This window comes from Ornithorhynchus anatinus, chromosome 2 (genome assembly GCF_004115215.2).
Source record: "Ornithorhynchus anatinus isolate Pmale09 chromosome 2, mOrnAna1.pri.v4, whole genome shotgun sequence".
NCBI classification, from domain to species: domain Eukaryota; kingdom Metazoa; phylum Chordata; class Mammalia; order Monotremata; family Ornithorhynchidae; genus Ornithorhynchus; species Ornithorhynchus anatinus.
The window spans coordinates 39,442,923-39,458,404 of record NC_041729.1 but is presented as its reverse complement, the minus strand read 5'-3'; the positions used below and the strand labels follow the sequence as shown (position 1 = coordinate 39,458,404).

Sequence of the window (15,482 nt, the reverse complement as noted above, 5' to 3'; positions counted from 1 at the left end):
TTGCCCATACGCCAACAGAAACTCCTTACCATCAGCTTCAAAGGACTCATTCGGCTCAGCCCCTCCTTACTAATTTTCCACTACAACCCAGTCCGCACACTTTACTCCTCCAACATCAACTCACTGTACCTTGATCTCGTCTATTTCATCTGTAATTGAGGGTTGTAGCATGGCTCCACTGTCAGAACATACTGGCCTTCAGGTGAAGTCAGCAGAGAGAAAAATGATTCACTAGGCAGACCTTCAGTCTCCAGGTACCTGTTCTAAAGACTAAAAAAATCGAGGACTGCTTTGAGGCCCTCCTTCGGAAGGGCGACAAGTCGTCATTAAAAGCTCCGCAGACTAACAGACTGACAAATCAGAGAGGCACAAGGCCAACGCTACCCACCTGTCCCAAGTAAATGTGCTTCATAGTCTTCCAGCGCCTTCTGAAGCTCCTTGGCAGCCTGCAGGATCCCAGGAACAACGTGAGCTGGCCTAATCGCGGAAAAGCGAGGGAGACCGGAGACATCAAGAAGTGGGTTGGGTTCCGGTCCCAGAGCCGGGAGCTCGTCCAAAAGCCGCCCTCCCCTGAGAGACACCCAGAAAGGAGACAGTTACCCAAACTCCTGTAGGCCACACATCAAATACCCATCCTTTAAATACACCCCGACCCACCTGACTGGAAAAATGCAAGGAAAAAATGAAAGAACGCTTTACCTTCCAAAAGACAAGAACATCCATTTCCAAACCAGAAAGAGGGCAGCTGCCAGAAGGCCCCACCTGCAATCGAGATCCAAAGATCAAACATGGGGGACCACTGAAATAATAATAACAATAACGTTGGTATTTGTTACTATGTGTCAGGCACCTTATTAAACGCCGGGGTGAATACAAGCAAATTGAGATGGACACAGTCCCTTTCCCAAGTGGGGCTCACAGTCTCAATTTTCATTTTACAGATGAGGTACCTGAGGCACAAGGAAGCAAAGTGACTTGCCCAAGGTCACACAGCAGACAAGCGGCAGAGTCGGGATTAGAACACGTGACCTTCTGACTCCCGGGCCCGTGCTCTATCCACTATGCCATGCTGCTTAACACACCCCATTGCATCTTCACTCACCTACTCTCCTAACTCCCTGATCCAAGGATGTGGGACAATGCATCTCCCCGAGCAAAGCCAGAGGATTTCTTTCAGTGGGTCCAGGGAAGAGGACCAGTGATTTCCCAGGCCAAAGTTCTCCTCTTTCTCATCTCCCCACGGTACACCCGGATCCCCACCCTCCGGGCACATATTCCTCTCTCGGATGCCGATGGGAGCTCCTTGGGGCCCAGCGATGGCCACGGAGGACAAGGGTGGGGAGCTTGTAGTTTGGGGTGACTACAGGTGGGGAGACTCCCCCGCGGGGGTGATGGCGCTTTCCTGACAGTGATGAGTTTAGGGTAGCAGCCCCTCTAACCAAACGGTTAGAATGGCTCTGTCCTCAGACATCTCTTGTCATCCCTTCCTTTCAAAAAAAATCCTCCCTTCGGGTTGCCATTTTCTCAATTCATATCTGCTTCCTTTCCTCCTGTTTCTCCTCTCGGACTGCTGTATTACATACTAACCGATGCTCCAAAATAAACACGAATGCCTTGTTTTCAATTTGCCAGACTGCATGTCTGATGGGGGTGGGTGGAGTTGCTAATCTGGGAGAGTTTGCTCCACCCTACCACCTTGGTTCCGGCTGGAACTATATCCTAACATCTGTTTCCATAAACAGAAAACTGAGATCAGTTCCCTCTAGACCTGACAGTGCAGGGCCCGATGGGGTCTCACTGGAGACTGGCACACAAAGCAGACCTCTCATTCAAATAGTATGTTCCAATACAGAGGAATACACACCCAGATGTGAGCTCCCTTGTCAGGAATGAACTCAATGCTTGAAAGATTAGGGTTGATTTTCCAGCGAGCGAAAAACGTTCCACCCTTCCCTAACCGTGCTCCATATCCACTCCAAAAAAAGACGCACAAGCAACGGGTCCTAACATACAGAGGGAAAAAAAAAGCTACGCATTGTTTTCCTTCCTTCTGATTCACTTTCCATTTGTTGGAATGAAATATCTGGTTCCCTAGCCTCATCCTCACCAATTCAGCAGCGTGGCTCAGTGGAAAAAGCCCGGGCTTGGGAGTCGGAGGTCATGGGTTCGAATCCCGGCTCTGCCACTTGTCAGCTGTGTGACTGTGGGCGAGTCGCTTAACTTCTCGGTGCCTCAGTTACCTCATCTGTAAAATGGGGATTAACTGTGAGCCTCATGTGGGACAATCTGATTACCCTGTGTCTACCCCAGTGCTTAGAACAGTGCTCTGCACATAGTAAGCGCTTAACAAATACCAACATTATTATTATTAATCGCCAAGTGCGCTAGGCATTATACAACATAAAATACACAAAAATAATATCTCCTGCCCTTGAGGAATTTATAATCCGAATGACTTGGTCTGAAACCAATTCCCCCTCCCCGCCCTCCAGCAATCATCAGGTAAAGCACTCAAAATCTCCCCGTATCGAAGACCTCTAACCTCTCGGTACTGATATTTTTCTTCTTTCTTTTAAACAATCACCGTGTTTTAACAGCCCCAGCAGTTTCATTCCTCAGTGAACACTATATAGCTAGAATGTCTTCTGCATAATTCAAGGGAGTACACTACACTAACTAAAGTGTATACACTAACTTTCAAGAGGTCCTCCCATCCCCATTCTTTGCAGAACAAAGTTAACAGCTTTCCCCTTTATTCTCCGGAGTTTATTTCAAAACTCTATGGTTGGTAACTTGGTTAGATTTCTTTAAAGATGTTTCCAAAAAGCTCAGCGGCTGCACTTCTATCCCTTTTCCCAGGGCTTTTCCGACACAAGGGCGGGAGATTGAAGACAAAGAAGAATAACTTCCCTGCTTGGTTTCCTGTTCAAAATTTAGCTACGAGCGTATTGCAGACTATGAGCTTATTGTAGACTCTAGGCTATATTGGCATCACTCGGAAGAAGAGTTGATCGTTTCCAATTTTGTTGCAGGAGAATTAAGATTTGGTCTCTACATTCGTTCACAGAACATTTAGTGTCGGGACTAGATTTTAAACAACCAGAGGTAGGGAGCTGTATCTGCTTAACTTGACGTGTTCTGCTACAGAACACAGGCAAAAAAGGCACCTAATCAATGCTTTCAGGGATGATGATGATGACCCTGTTACTGACAGGAAGGCAGTCTGACTTTCGGAATGAAAACAGAGGTTGGATCGGCTGCTGGTTGGAAACAGTAGGATTTTACTGCAGGAAACAGTCATTCATTCATTCAATAGCATTTATTGAGCGCTTACTAGGTGCAGGGCACTGTACTAAACTCTTGGAACGTACAATTCGGCAACAGTTAGAGACAATCCCTGCCCAAATATGTGAAGAATGTACGTGTAGAATTCTAAGTTAGAATAGTGTCCAAGTGGCATATACTGCTGCTTTTCCAAAATCGGCTATTTGCAAGGACCTTTGTCTTCAAACCCCATAAATCTGGCTGTAATGAGATAATACAGGATTAAAATTTGGTTCTAATGAACGGCGGCAGAGCCACAGTAATACCCGGAGCACTTTGAAACTCCAAAGCAGGGACACTTGTTGAAATATTTGGAGAGAGGATAGGGAATCTCTTGGTTAGAAGGCTACAGAGGGTGAAGTCTCCCAAAGCCTTTTGCTGAATCAGAGGCCTGAAAGGCCAGTGAAGAAATCAATGAAATGAAGGACTTTTTCTTTCCCACAGTTAGTACTAACTTATTTTAAGGTCTGTCTTTCCCCCTAGATTATTTGCTCCTTGAAGCCAGGGGTCATGTCTACTAATTCTAGTGTATCCGCTCCCAAGCGCTCTGCACAATGCTGTGCACGCCGTAGGCACTCAATAAATATTATCGATTGATTACAAGAGCTGCCTCGGACAAGATCACCAAGGCAGAATTTCAAATGCCGGCTGCATCTTTGGCTGTCTGGGAGTGGGGAGGGTGCTTGCCCTTGGCCGTGAGGCCAGTGAATCGATCGATCGTATTTATTGAGACTTTACTGTGTTTCGAGCACTGTACTAAGCGCTCGGGAGAGTAATAATAATAACGTTGGTATTTGATAAGCGCTTACTATGTGCAGACCACTGTTCTAAGCGCTGGGGTAGATACAGAGTGATCAGGTGGTCCCACGTGGGGCTCACAGTTTTAATCCCCATTTTACAGATGAGGGAACTGAGGCCCAGAGAAGTGAAGCGACTCGCCCACGGTCACACGGCTGACAAGTGACGGAGCCGGGATTCGAACCCATGACCTCTGACTGTCAAGCCCGGGCTCTTTCCACTGAGCCACGCTGCTTCCCTACACCACGACAGAGTTGGTAGACATATCCGCTGCCCGCGACGAGCTCACGCCTAGAGGGACTGTGAATCAACGGCCCAGTCCTTATTACCTGTTCGCGTCTCTAACCACTGGACTTCAATGTCTCGGCTTTGAAAGACACTCGCGTAAAGTCCTTCCTTCCTGACAGAGGATCGGTGATTCGGCGGCGAGAGCACAATGAGGGGAGGAGGTTGAGCTCTGGTCACCGAGACCCCAGTTTTATGGTATTTATTAAGCGCTCGCTATGTGTCAGGCACTGTGCTAATCAGGTTGGTCATTTCCTGTTACACACGAGACTCGGAGTCTCAATCCCTGTTTTACAGAAGACGTAACTGAGGCGTAGAAAAGGGAAGTGACTTGCCCGAGATCACAGAGCGGGCAAGTGGGTGACGTGTGAGTAGCTGCATGGAGTAGTGGACAGAGCCCAGGCTTGGGAGTCAGAGGGTCACGGGTTCTAATCGCGGCTCCGCCTCTTGTCTGCTGTGTGACCTCGGGCAAGTCGCTTCACTTCTCTGTGCCTCAGCTACATCATCTGTAAAATGGGGATTGCGACCGTGAGCCCCAAGGGGGACACACTGGTAATTACGGTATCACGTTAAGTGCTTAACTATGTGCCAGGCACTGTACTAAGCGCTGGGGTGGAAACAAGCATATCGGGTTGGACACGAGGGATTCCCACGGGGGATTCACAGTCTCGCTCCCCGTTTTATAGCTGCGTTAACTGAGGCCCGGAGAAGCGACTTGCCCAAGATCACCCGGCAGACAAGGGGCGGAGTCGGGATTAGAACCCATGACCTTTTGGCACCCAGGCCCGTGCTCTATCCTCTACGCCATGCTGCTTCCACCCCGGCGCTCTGTAGAGTAGCTGGCACATAGTAGGCTCTTAACAAATGATAATAATAATAATGTTGGTATTTAAGCGCTTACTATGTGCAGAGCACCGTTCTAAGCGCCGGGGGAGATACAGGGTCATCAGGTCGTCCCACGTGAGGCTCACAGCTAATCCCCATTTTACAGACGAGGGAACTGAGGCACAGAGAAGTGAAGCGACGCGCCCACAGTCACACAGCCGACAAGTGGCGGAGCCGGGAGTCGAACCCATGACCCCTGACTCCCAAGCCCGCGCTCTTTCCACTGAGCCACGAAACCACGGTTATTAGTATTATTATGTCCCACGTGGGGCTCACAGTCGCAATCCCCATTTTACAGACGAGACACAGAGAAGTGAAGCGACTTGCCCAAGGTCCCACAGCAGGCAAGGGGTAGAGTCAGGATTAGAACCCATGATCTCCTGACTCCCAAGCCTGTGTTCTATCCACTACTCCATGCTGCTACTCACACTTCACACACTTGTCTGCTGTGTGGCCTTGAGCAAGTCATTTTCCTTCTCTATGCCTCAGTTACCTCTTCTTAACAGGGATTAAGACCGGGAGTCCCGTGCGCTACAGAGACTGACTAACCCGATTACCTTGTATCTACAGAGAAGCGGCGCGGCTCAGTGGAAGGAGCCTGGGCTCGGGAGTCGGAGGTCATGGGTTCTAATCCCGCCTCCGCCTCTTGCCAGCTGTGTGACTGTGGACAAGTCACTTCATTTCTCTGGGCCTCAGTTCCCTCATCTGTAAAATGGGGATGAAGACTGGGAGCCCCACGTGGGCCAGCCCGATCACCTCGTATCCCCCCAGCGCTTAGAACAGTGCTGTGTGCGTAGTAAGCGCTTAACAAATACCAACATTATTATTAATCCCGGCTCCGCCACTTGTCAGCTGTGTGACTTTGGGCAGATCCCTGCCCCCGAGTTTCTAAGCAGCAGAGCTTCGTGGAAAGATCCCGGGCTTGGGAGTCAGAGGACGTGAGTTCTAATCCCGGCTCCGCCGCTCGTCTGCCGTGTGACCTTGGGCAAGCCACTTCACTTCTCCAGGCCTCAGTGACCTCATCTCTGAAATGGGGATGAAGACCGGGAACCCCACGTGGAACCACCTGATCACCTTGCACTCTCCCCCACCCCTGCAGTGCTTGGAACAGTGCTTCGCACATAGTAAGCCCTTAACAAATACCATCGTTAATTAATTACCCTAACTACTTGTTTTGTTGTCTGCCTCCCCACTTCTAGACCGTGAGCCTGTCGTCGGGCCGAGATCCTCTCCCTCTCTGTCGCCGGAGTGTATTTTTGTTGTTGTTAAGCGCTTACGATGTGCAAAGCACCGTTGTAAGCGCTGGGGGATACAAGGTGATCAGGTTGTCCCACGTGGGGCTCCCTGTCTTCACTCCCATTTTACAGATGAGGTCACTGAGGCCCAGAGAAGTGAAGTGACTCGCCCAAAGTCACCAGCGGGGAGCCGGGATTAGAACCCACGACCTCTGAACTCGCCAGCCCGGGCTCTTTCTAGTGAGCCACGCCGCTTCTCTGAATTGGAATGCCCTCCCTCCTCACCTCCGCCAAACTAACTCTCTTCCCCCCTTCGAGGCCCTACTTAGAGCTCACCTCCTCCAAGAGGCCTTCCCACACTGAGCCCCCCTTTTCCCTCTGCTCCCTCTCTTCTCCCCCTTATCTCCTCTCAGCTGAGCCCTCTTTCCCCCCCTTTCCCTCTGCTCCTCCCCATCTCCCTTCCCCTCCCCTCAGCACTGTGCATGATTTGGATATATCTTTATTAAGCTACTTATTTTGTTAATGAGGTGTACATCACCTTGACTCTGTTGCGATTAAGTTGTCTTGTTTTTGTCCGTCTGTCTCCCCGATTAGACTGTGAGCCAGTCAATGGGCAGGGATTGTCTCTATCTGTTGCCGATTGTACAATCTAAGCGCTTAGTACAGTGATCTGCACCCAGTAAGCGCTCAATAAATACAACTCAATGAATGAATTGGTTGGAATTGTCCATTCCAAGCACTTAGTACAATGCTCTGCACCCAGTAAGCGCTCAATACAACTGAATGAATTGGTTGGAATTGTCCATTCCAAGCGCTTAGTACGGTGCTCTGCACCCAGTAAGCGCTCAATAAACACGATCGAATGAGTAAATTGGCTGGAACTGTCCATTCCGAGCACTTAGTACGGTGCTCTGCACCCAGTAAGCGCTCAATAAATACGACTGAATGAATGAATTGGTTGGAATTGTCCATTCCAAATGCTTAGTACGGTGCTCTGCACCCAGTAAGCGCTCAATAAATACGACTGAATGAATGAATTGGTTGGAATTGTCCATTCCAAATGCTTAGTACGGTGCTCTGCACCCAGTAAGTGCTCAATAAATACGACTGAATGAATGAATTGGTTGGAATTGTCCATTCCAACCGCTTAGTACAGTGCTCTGCATCCAGTAAGCACTCAATAAACACGACTGAATGAGTTAATAGGTTGGAATTGTCCATTCCAAGTGCTTAATATGGTGCTCTGCACATAGTAAGTGCTCAATAAATACTACTAAATGAATGAATTGGTTGGAATTGTCCATTCCAAGCGCTTAATATGGTGCTCTGCACATAGTAAGCGCTCAATAAATACGACTAAATGAATGAGTTGGTTGGAATTGTCCATTCCAACCGCTTAGTACAACGCTCTGCACCCAGTGAGCACTCAATCAATACGACAATGAATGAATTGGTTGGAACTGCCCATTCCAAGAGCTTCGTACGGCGCTCTGCACATAGTAAGCGCTCAATAAATGCTACTAAATGAATGAATTGGTTGGAATTATCCATTCCAAGGGCTTGGTACAATGCTCCGCACCCAGGAAGCGCTCAATAAATACGACTGGATGACTGACTGAATGCCCCTAGCACTTAGGGCAGCGCCTGACACCTAGAAAGGGCTTAACCACTACCCAAGGCGGGGCTCTGTCCACCAGGCCCAAGCTCCCCCCCCCACCCCCCGCACTCCGGGCCGCGGCCCCTTTAAGGGAGGCCGGAAGTGCCTACTTACAGCGGACACGAAGGCCGTAGCCTGGCGACGCGGCGGCGCGCGCACAGCCCCCTCCAACACGGCCGGCTAAAGGGGCCGAGGCCTCTGAGCCTCATGTCGCCGCCGGCCGGGCGCGCCCCGCTGACGTCATCCCCGCGCGACGCCCCGGCCTTAAAGGGGCCGCCCCCCCCCCCCCCCCCCCCCAGCCAAGGCCCACTTGAAGCCAACCACAGACTTGAGGGCTGACTTTCAAATATCATAATAATAAAAATAATAATGACGGCGTCTGTGAAGCGCCTACCATGTGCCGAGCACTTTTAGCGAGTCTCTTTTAATGGCATTTGACTGTGAGCCCTAGGTGGGACAGGGGTTTTGCCCAACCTGATTTGCTTTTATAATAATCAGGTTGGTATTTGTGAAGCGCTTCCTCTGTGCAGAGCACTGTTCTGAGCGCTGGGGGAGATGCAGGGTCATCAGGTGGGCCCACGTGAGGCTCACAGGCTTCATCCCCATTTTACAGATGAGGGAACTGAGGCACAGAGAATAATAATAATAATGTTGGTATTTATTAAGCGCTTACTATGTGCAGAGCACTGTTCTAAGCGCTGGGGGAGATGCAGGGTCATCAGGTGGGCCCACGTGAGGCTCACAGGCTTCATCCCCATTTTACAGATGAGGGAACTGAGGCACAGAGAATAACAATAATAATAATAATAATGTTGGTATTTATTAAGCGCTTACTATGTGCAGAGCACTGTTCTAAGCGCTGGGGTAGACACAGGGGAATCAGGTTGTCCCACATGGGGCTCACAGTCTTCATCCTCATTTTACAGATGAGGGAACTGAGGCCCAGAGAAGTTAAGTGACTTGCCCACAGTCACACAGCTGACAGGTGGCAGAGCTGGGATTCGAACTCATGAGCTCTGATAATAATAATATATAATAATAATAATATATAATAATATAATAATAATGTTGGTATTTATTAAGCGCTTACTATGTGCAGAGCACTGTTCTAAGCGCTGGGGGAGATGCAGGGTCATCAGGTGGTCCCACGTGAGGCTCACAGGCTTCATCCCCATTTTACAGATGAGGGAACTGAGGCACAGAGAATAACAATAATAATAATAATAATAATGTTGGTATTTATTAAGCGCTTACTATGTGCAGAGCACTGTTCTAAGCGCTGGGGGAGATGCAGGGTCATCAGGTGGTCCCACGTGAGGCTCACAGGCTTCATCCCCATTTTACAGATGAGGGAACTGAGGCACAGAGAATAACAATAATAATAATAATAATGTTGGTATTTATTAAGCGCTTACTATGTGCAGAGCACTGTTCTAAGCGCTGGGGGAGATGCAGGGTCATCAGGTGGTCCCACGTGAGGCTCACAGGCTTCATCCCCATTTTACAGATGAGGGAACTGAGGCACAGAGAATAACAATAATAATAATAATAATGTTGGTATTTATTAAGCGCTTACTATGTGCAGAGCACTGTTCTAAGCGCTGGGGGAGATACAGGGTCATCAGGTGGTCCCTCGTGAGGCTCACAGGCTTCATCCCCATTTTACAGATGAGGGAACTGAGGCACAGAGAATAATAATAAAAATTATAATGTTGGAATTTATTAAGCGCTGGGGGAGATACAGGGTCATCAGGTTGTCCCACGTGAGGCTCCCAGTCTTCATCCCCATTTTACAGATGAGGGAACTGAGGCACAGAGAAGTGAAGTGACTCACCCACAGTCACACAGCTGACAAGTGGCGGAGCAGGGAGTCGAACCCATGACCTCTGACTCCCAAGCCCGGGCTCTTTCCACTGAGCCATACACATCAAAACAAGTAAAGAGGATTAATTGTAAATAAATGGAATTATAGGTAGGTACATATATAAACAAGGGCCGTGGGGCAGGGGGGTAGAGCAGAGGGAGCGAGTCAGAGCAACGGAGAGTGGGAGCCGAAGCAAAAAGGGGGGTTGAGTCTGAGTCAGGATTGGAACCCATGACCTTCCGACTTCCAGTCCCATGCTTTATCCACCGGGCCACATTAGTTGTCTAGAAGTTATCGAAGCAGCGTGGCTCAGTGGAAAGAGCCTGGGCTTCGGAGTCAGAGGTCATGAGTTCGGCTCCCGGCTCTGCCACCGGTCAGCTGTGTGACTGGGCAAGTCACTTCACTTCTCTGGGCCTCAGTGACCTCATCTGTAAAATGGGGATTAACTGAGAGCCTCACGTGGGACAACCTGATGACCTTGTATCTCCCCCAGCGCTTAGAACAGCGCTCTGCACATAGTAAGCGCTTAACAAATACCAACATTATTAGAACCCAGCTCGTCTCCCTCCAGGCTTGTGTTCTTTCCACTGTGCCATGCTACTCCCTATTCCAAATTTCAGCTCTCACTTACAACTACCTGTAGAGCCAACCCTCGTATGCCCTCTTATATACCCCGACCCCGCTCCACAATATTGACATAAATATTCTTTTACTCAACTATTTCCCCTATCCTTAATCTATTGTCTGTCACCCCTTTTAGACTGTAACCACCTGATGGCAGGAATCACATCTACCAACTCTGTTAATTATAGTTATTATTATGATGGTTTCTGTTAAGCATTTACTATGTACCAAGCTCTGTCCTAAGCACTGGGGTAGATAACAAGGTAATCAGGTTCTCCCACATGGGGCTGACAGTCTTCATCCCCATTTTACAGATGAGGTCACTGAGGCACAGAGAGGTTAAGGGACTTGTCCAAGGTCACGCAGCGGAGAAGTGGCGGAGCAGGGATTGGAATCACCGTCCTCTGACTCCCAAGACCCTGCTCTTTCCACTAAGCCACGATGCCGTTGTATTTTACTTTCCCGAGCACCTCGTACGAGTGCTCCAGACACATTAAGTGCTCAATAAATACCATTGATTGATTAGCAGATTTGTCCTTCATGCTTAAAGACAACTCCCCGATTGTGAAGATCATTTATAATAATAATAATGATGATGTTGATATTTGTTAAGCGCTTACTCTGTGCCGAGCACCGTTCTAAGCGCTGGGGTAGACACAGGGGAATCAGGTTGTCCCACGTGGGGCTCACGGTCTGAATCCCCATTTTAGAGATGAGGTAACTGAGGCACAGAGAAGTGAAGTGACTTGCCCTCAGTCACACAGCTGACAAGTGGCGGAGCCGGGATTCGAACTCATGATCTCTGACCCCAAAGCCCGTGCTCTTTCCACTGAGCCACGCCGCTTCTCATTTATGGGGGCACGTAGGCGCTCCATAAACACAACTGATTGATATGTGGCTGCACAGTGCAGACACGGTGAGTTCCCTTACAGTGAGGAGTACAGGGGGCGAGCTGGTGGAGAAGAGGAGTTGTTCTCTTCCCTCCAGAGAGGTTTTGGAAATCCACGGCCTAGTGGAAAGAATATAGGACCGGGTGTCAAGAGATCCACATTCTAATCCCTGATGTGGGAGATGCAGCGTGGCTCAGTGGAAAGAGCCCGGGCTTGGGAGGCAGAGGTCATGGGTTCGAATCCCGGCTCCGCCACTTGTCAGCCGTGTGACTGTGGGCAAATCACTTAACTTCCCTGGGCCTCAGTTACCTCATCTGTAAAATGGGGACGACGACTGTGAGCCTCACGAGGGACAATCTGGTTACCTTGTATCTACCCCAGCGCTTAGACCAGTGCTCTGCACATAGTAAGCGCTTAACAAATACTAACATTATTACCTTGGGCAAGTCTCTTCTCTGTCCCTGAATTTCTAAGCAGCATAGCTTAGTGGAAAGATCACAGGTTTGGGAGTCAGAGGACGTTGATTCTAATCCCAGCTCCGCCACTTGTCTGCTGTGTGACCTTGGGCAAGCCACTTGACTTCCCTGTGCCTCAGCGACCTCATCTCTGAAATGGGGATTAAGACTGTGAGCCCCAGGCGGGACAACCTGATTACCTTGTATCTACCCTTGTGCTTAGAACAGTGCTTGGCACATTTTATGACCTTATTTATTTTGTTAATGAGATGTACATCCCCTTGATTCTATTTATTGCTATTGTTTTTGTCTGTCGGTCTCCCCCCGATTAGACTGTAAACCCGTCACTGGGCAGGGATTGTCTCTATCTGTTGCCGAATTGTCCATTCCAAGCGCTCAGTACAGTGCTCTGCACATAGTAAGCGCTCAGTAAATGCTATTGAGTGAATGAACGAACGAACATAGTAAGCATTTAACAAATACCATAATTACTATTCACCTGTGAAATTGGAATTAAAAACCTGTTCTCCCTTCCCTTTCGATTGGGAGCCCGGTGTGGTACAGGATTGCATTCAATCTAATTATGTTGCACCTACGTTAGTACAGTGTTCCACACATAGTAAATGCTCAGATAATAATAATAACGATAATAAATCCAGTCGGGCCGCAGGTAGTGGCTAGGGTAATTCTGGAGATCTGAAGTAGGGTGGATTCAGTCAGGCCACAGAATGGCAGGTTGGGCCGGCCTTCTGGCCCGAGAAGCTCAGCCCGTTTCCCATATTGAGATAGGAAAATAAAGCACCGCTGTTGCCGTCTTACGCCGTGGAGCCGTGTCCCACCCATAGCGACGCCAGGGACACGTCTCACCCAGAACATCCCACCTCCAACAGCGGTCGTTCCGGTAGTGGATCCGTAGAGTTTTCTTGGTAAAAATCCGGAAGCGGTTTTCCCTCGCCTCCTTCCGCGCGGTAAACCCGGGTCTCCGCCCTCGACTCTCTCCCGTGCCGCTGCTGCCCGGCACAGGGGCGTTTTTACCACGTAGCATAAGAGTGGAAGTCCCAAGTTACCATCCACAGCACGGGCCTGGGAGTCATACGGTCATGTCACCTGTCTGCTGTGTGGCCTTGGGCAAGTCACTTCACTTCTCTGTGCCTCACTTACCTCCTCTGTAAAATGGATGAGCCCTATGTGGGACAGGGGCTTTGCCCAACCTGATTCGCTTTTATCCACCCCAGCGCTTAGTACAGTGCCTGGCACACAGTAAGCGCTTTGCAAATACCATAATTATTGTTACCGTCCTGCCCACGGCAGCAGTGAGGTTGGGCTCACATTCTCAGGGCTCCTGGTGTGTGCAGGCCTCTAATGGGGGTCCAGGTCCAAAACGTGTACTAGAATAGCCTCCACCCCCACCAAGTAGCCTCCGAAACAGGTGTCAGACAGGTCTGTGGCCACGGACAAGTTCATCCTTAAGGCATTTGCCCCTTTGGAAGACTCCAGCAAATCCAGTCAATCAACTGTATTTTTTGAGTGCTTACTGTGTGCAGAGAACTGTACTAAGCACTTGGGAAAGTACGGTATAACCGCATAACTGAGTTGGTACACGCCATTTCCTGCCCACAAGGAGTTTACGGTCTACCAAGCAGATCGCCACCCCCCCGCCCCCTCCTGCCATCCCCTCCCCTCAGCACTGTGCATATTTGTATATATTATCACCCTACTTACTTTGTTAACGACGCGCATATCTCCACGATTCTATTTATCTTGACGACGATGTTTTGTTCGGTTTCCCTTGCCGTCTCCCCCGTTTAGACTGTGAGCCCGTTATTGGGCAGAGATGGTCTCTATCTGTTGCCAGAGTGTAATAACAAAAATAATGTTGGTATTCGTTGAGCGCTTACTATGTGCCGAGCACCGTTCTAAGCGCTGGGGGAGACACGGGGGAATCAGGATGTCCCACGTGGGGCTCACGGTCCTAATCCCCATTCGACAGATGAGGCGACTGAGGCACAGAGAAGTGAAGTGACTTGCCCACGGTCACACAGCTGACTGTGTCCATTCCAAGAGCTCAGCACAGCGCTCCGCACCTAGTAAGCGCTCGGTAAATACTATTGAATGAATGAATGAAGACTAGGAGACTGCGGGCGGGACACTGCAGGTAATAGCCCGAAGGATCCTGACCTCCAGCACAGATGTTGCCTCTGGAGGAGCCTAGTTCCACGCTGCTCCCTGTGCCAGAGCCGTCAAACCGTAGCTTCCTCCAGCAGCTCCAGCCGCATCCTTATTCATCCTTTCCAGGAAGAGCAGAAGCCGCTTTGACAAGACTGGCCCTCTAAACAGCGGGAAAAGACGAATGGGCCCACTGTTCTACTTCCTTAGCCGACCCCAGTGCAGTCAGCATTGAGGGAGCAACTGACGGCTCTCTGAAGAGCACTAGGGGAGCGGCGTGGCTCAGTGGAAAGAGCCCGGGCTTGGGAGTCAGAGGTCATGGGTTCGATTCCCGGCTCTGCCCCTTGTCAGCTGTGCGACTGTGGGCGAGTCGCTTCGCTTCTCTGGGCCTCAGTGACCTCATCTGTAAAATGGGGATGAAGACTGTGAGCCTCACGAGGGACAATCTGATTACCCTGCATCTACCCCAGTGCTTAGAACAGTGCTCTGCACATAGTAAGCGCTTAACAAATACTAACGTTATTACTTCACGTCTCGGTGCCTCAGTGGCCTCATCTGTAAAATGGGGATGAAGACTGTGAGCCTCCCGTGGGACACCCTGGTGACCCCGTATCTCCCCCAGCGCTTAGAACAGTGCTCTGCACATAGTCAGTGCTTAACAATTACCAACGTTATTATTCTAAGACCCTTGGGAGCGTACAATAGAAATAGAAGACTTGGACGTACCCTCTAGACTCTTAGCTCACTGTGGGCAGGGAACATGTCTACTAGTGTGGTTTTTCTGCAGTAATGATAATGTACCATCCCACGCCCTTGGTACAGTGTTTCTGTGCACAGTAAGTGCTCAATAAATATGATCGATCGATAGATTGATCCCCTCGAGGTGCTTAGTAATAATAATGCCGTCGGTATTTGTTAAGCGCTTACTACGTGCAGAGCACTGTTCTAAGCGCTGGGTTAGATACAGGGTCATCAGGTTGTCCCACGTGAGGCTCACAGTTAATCCCCATTTTACAGATGAGGGAACTGAGGCACGGAGAAGTTAAGTGACTTGCCCACAGTCACACAGCTAAGTGGCAGATCTGGGATTCGAACCCATGACCTCTGACTCTGAAGCCCGGGCTCTTTCCACGGAGCCACGCTGCTTACAGTCTAGTGGGAAAGACACACATATACAACTTGAATATATACAAGGGAAGAAGATACAGATACAAGTGATTTTTAAAAGGTGTACAAAAAATGAATGGAAGAAACATATATACACTGGAATTCCAAGGGTGACTGATGGGGTCACGTGAG

General features: G+C 49.5%; 1 protein-coding gene across 4 annotated transcripts in view; it reads right to left on the bottom strand.

Annotated features, from left to right (window-relative positions):
- LOC100082657 (probable cytosolic oligopeptidase A) overlaps positions 1 to 8,398 on the bottom strand; it is a 34,433-nt gene extending 26,035 nt beyond the window's left edge. For 3 of the 4 annotated variants that reach the window (XM_007656936.3, XM_029055175.2, XM_029055177.2), the window contains exons 1-3: positions 8,299 to 8,398; positions 700 to 762; positions 389 to 570 (exon numbers count right to left, since the gene is read on the bottom strand). In XM_007656936.3, coding sequence (XP_007655126.2) covers positions 389 to 570; positions 700 to 762; positions 8,299 to 8,393 — 340 coding nt within the window. In that variant the 5' untranslated portion in view covers positions 8,394 to 8,398. Of the gene's footprint in view, positions 1 to 129; positions 271 to 388; positions 571 to 699; positions 763 to 8,298 lie in introns of those variants that run through there. The other variant, XM_029055178.2, reaches the window with a different exon arrangement.
- Between the last annotated feature and the right edge of the window lie 7,084 nt (positions 8,399 to 15,482).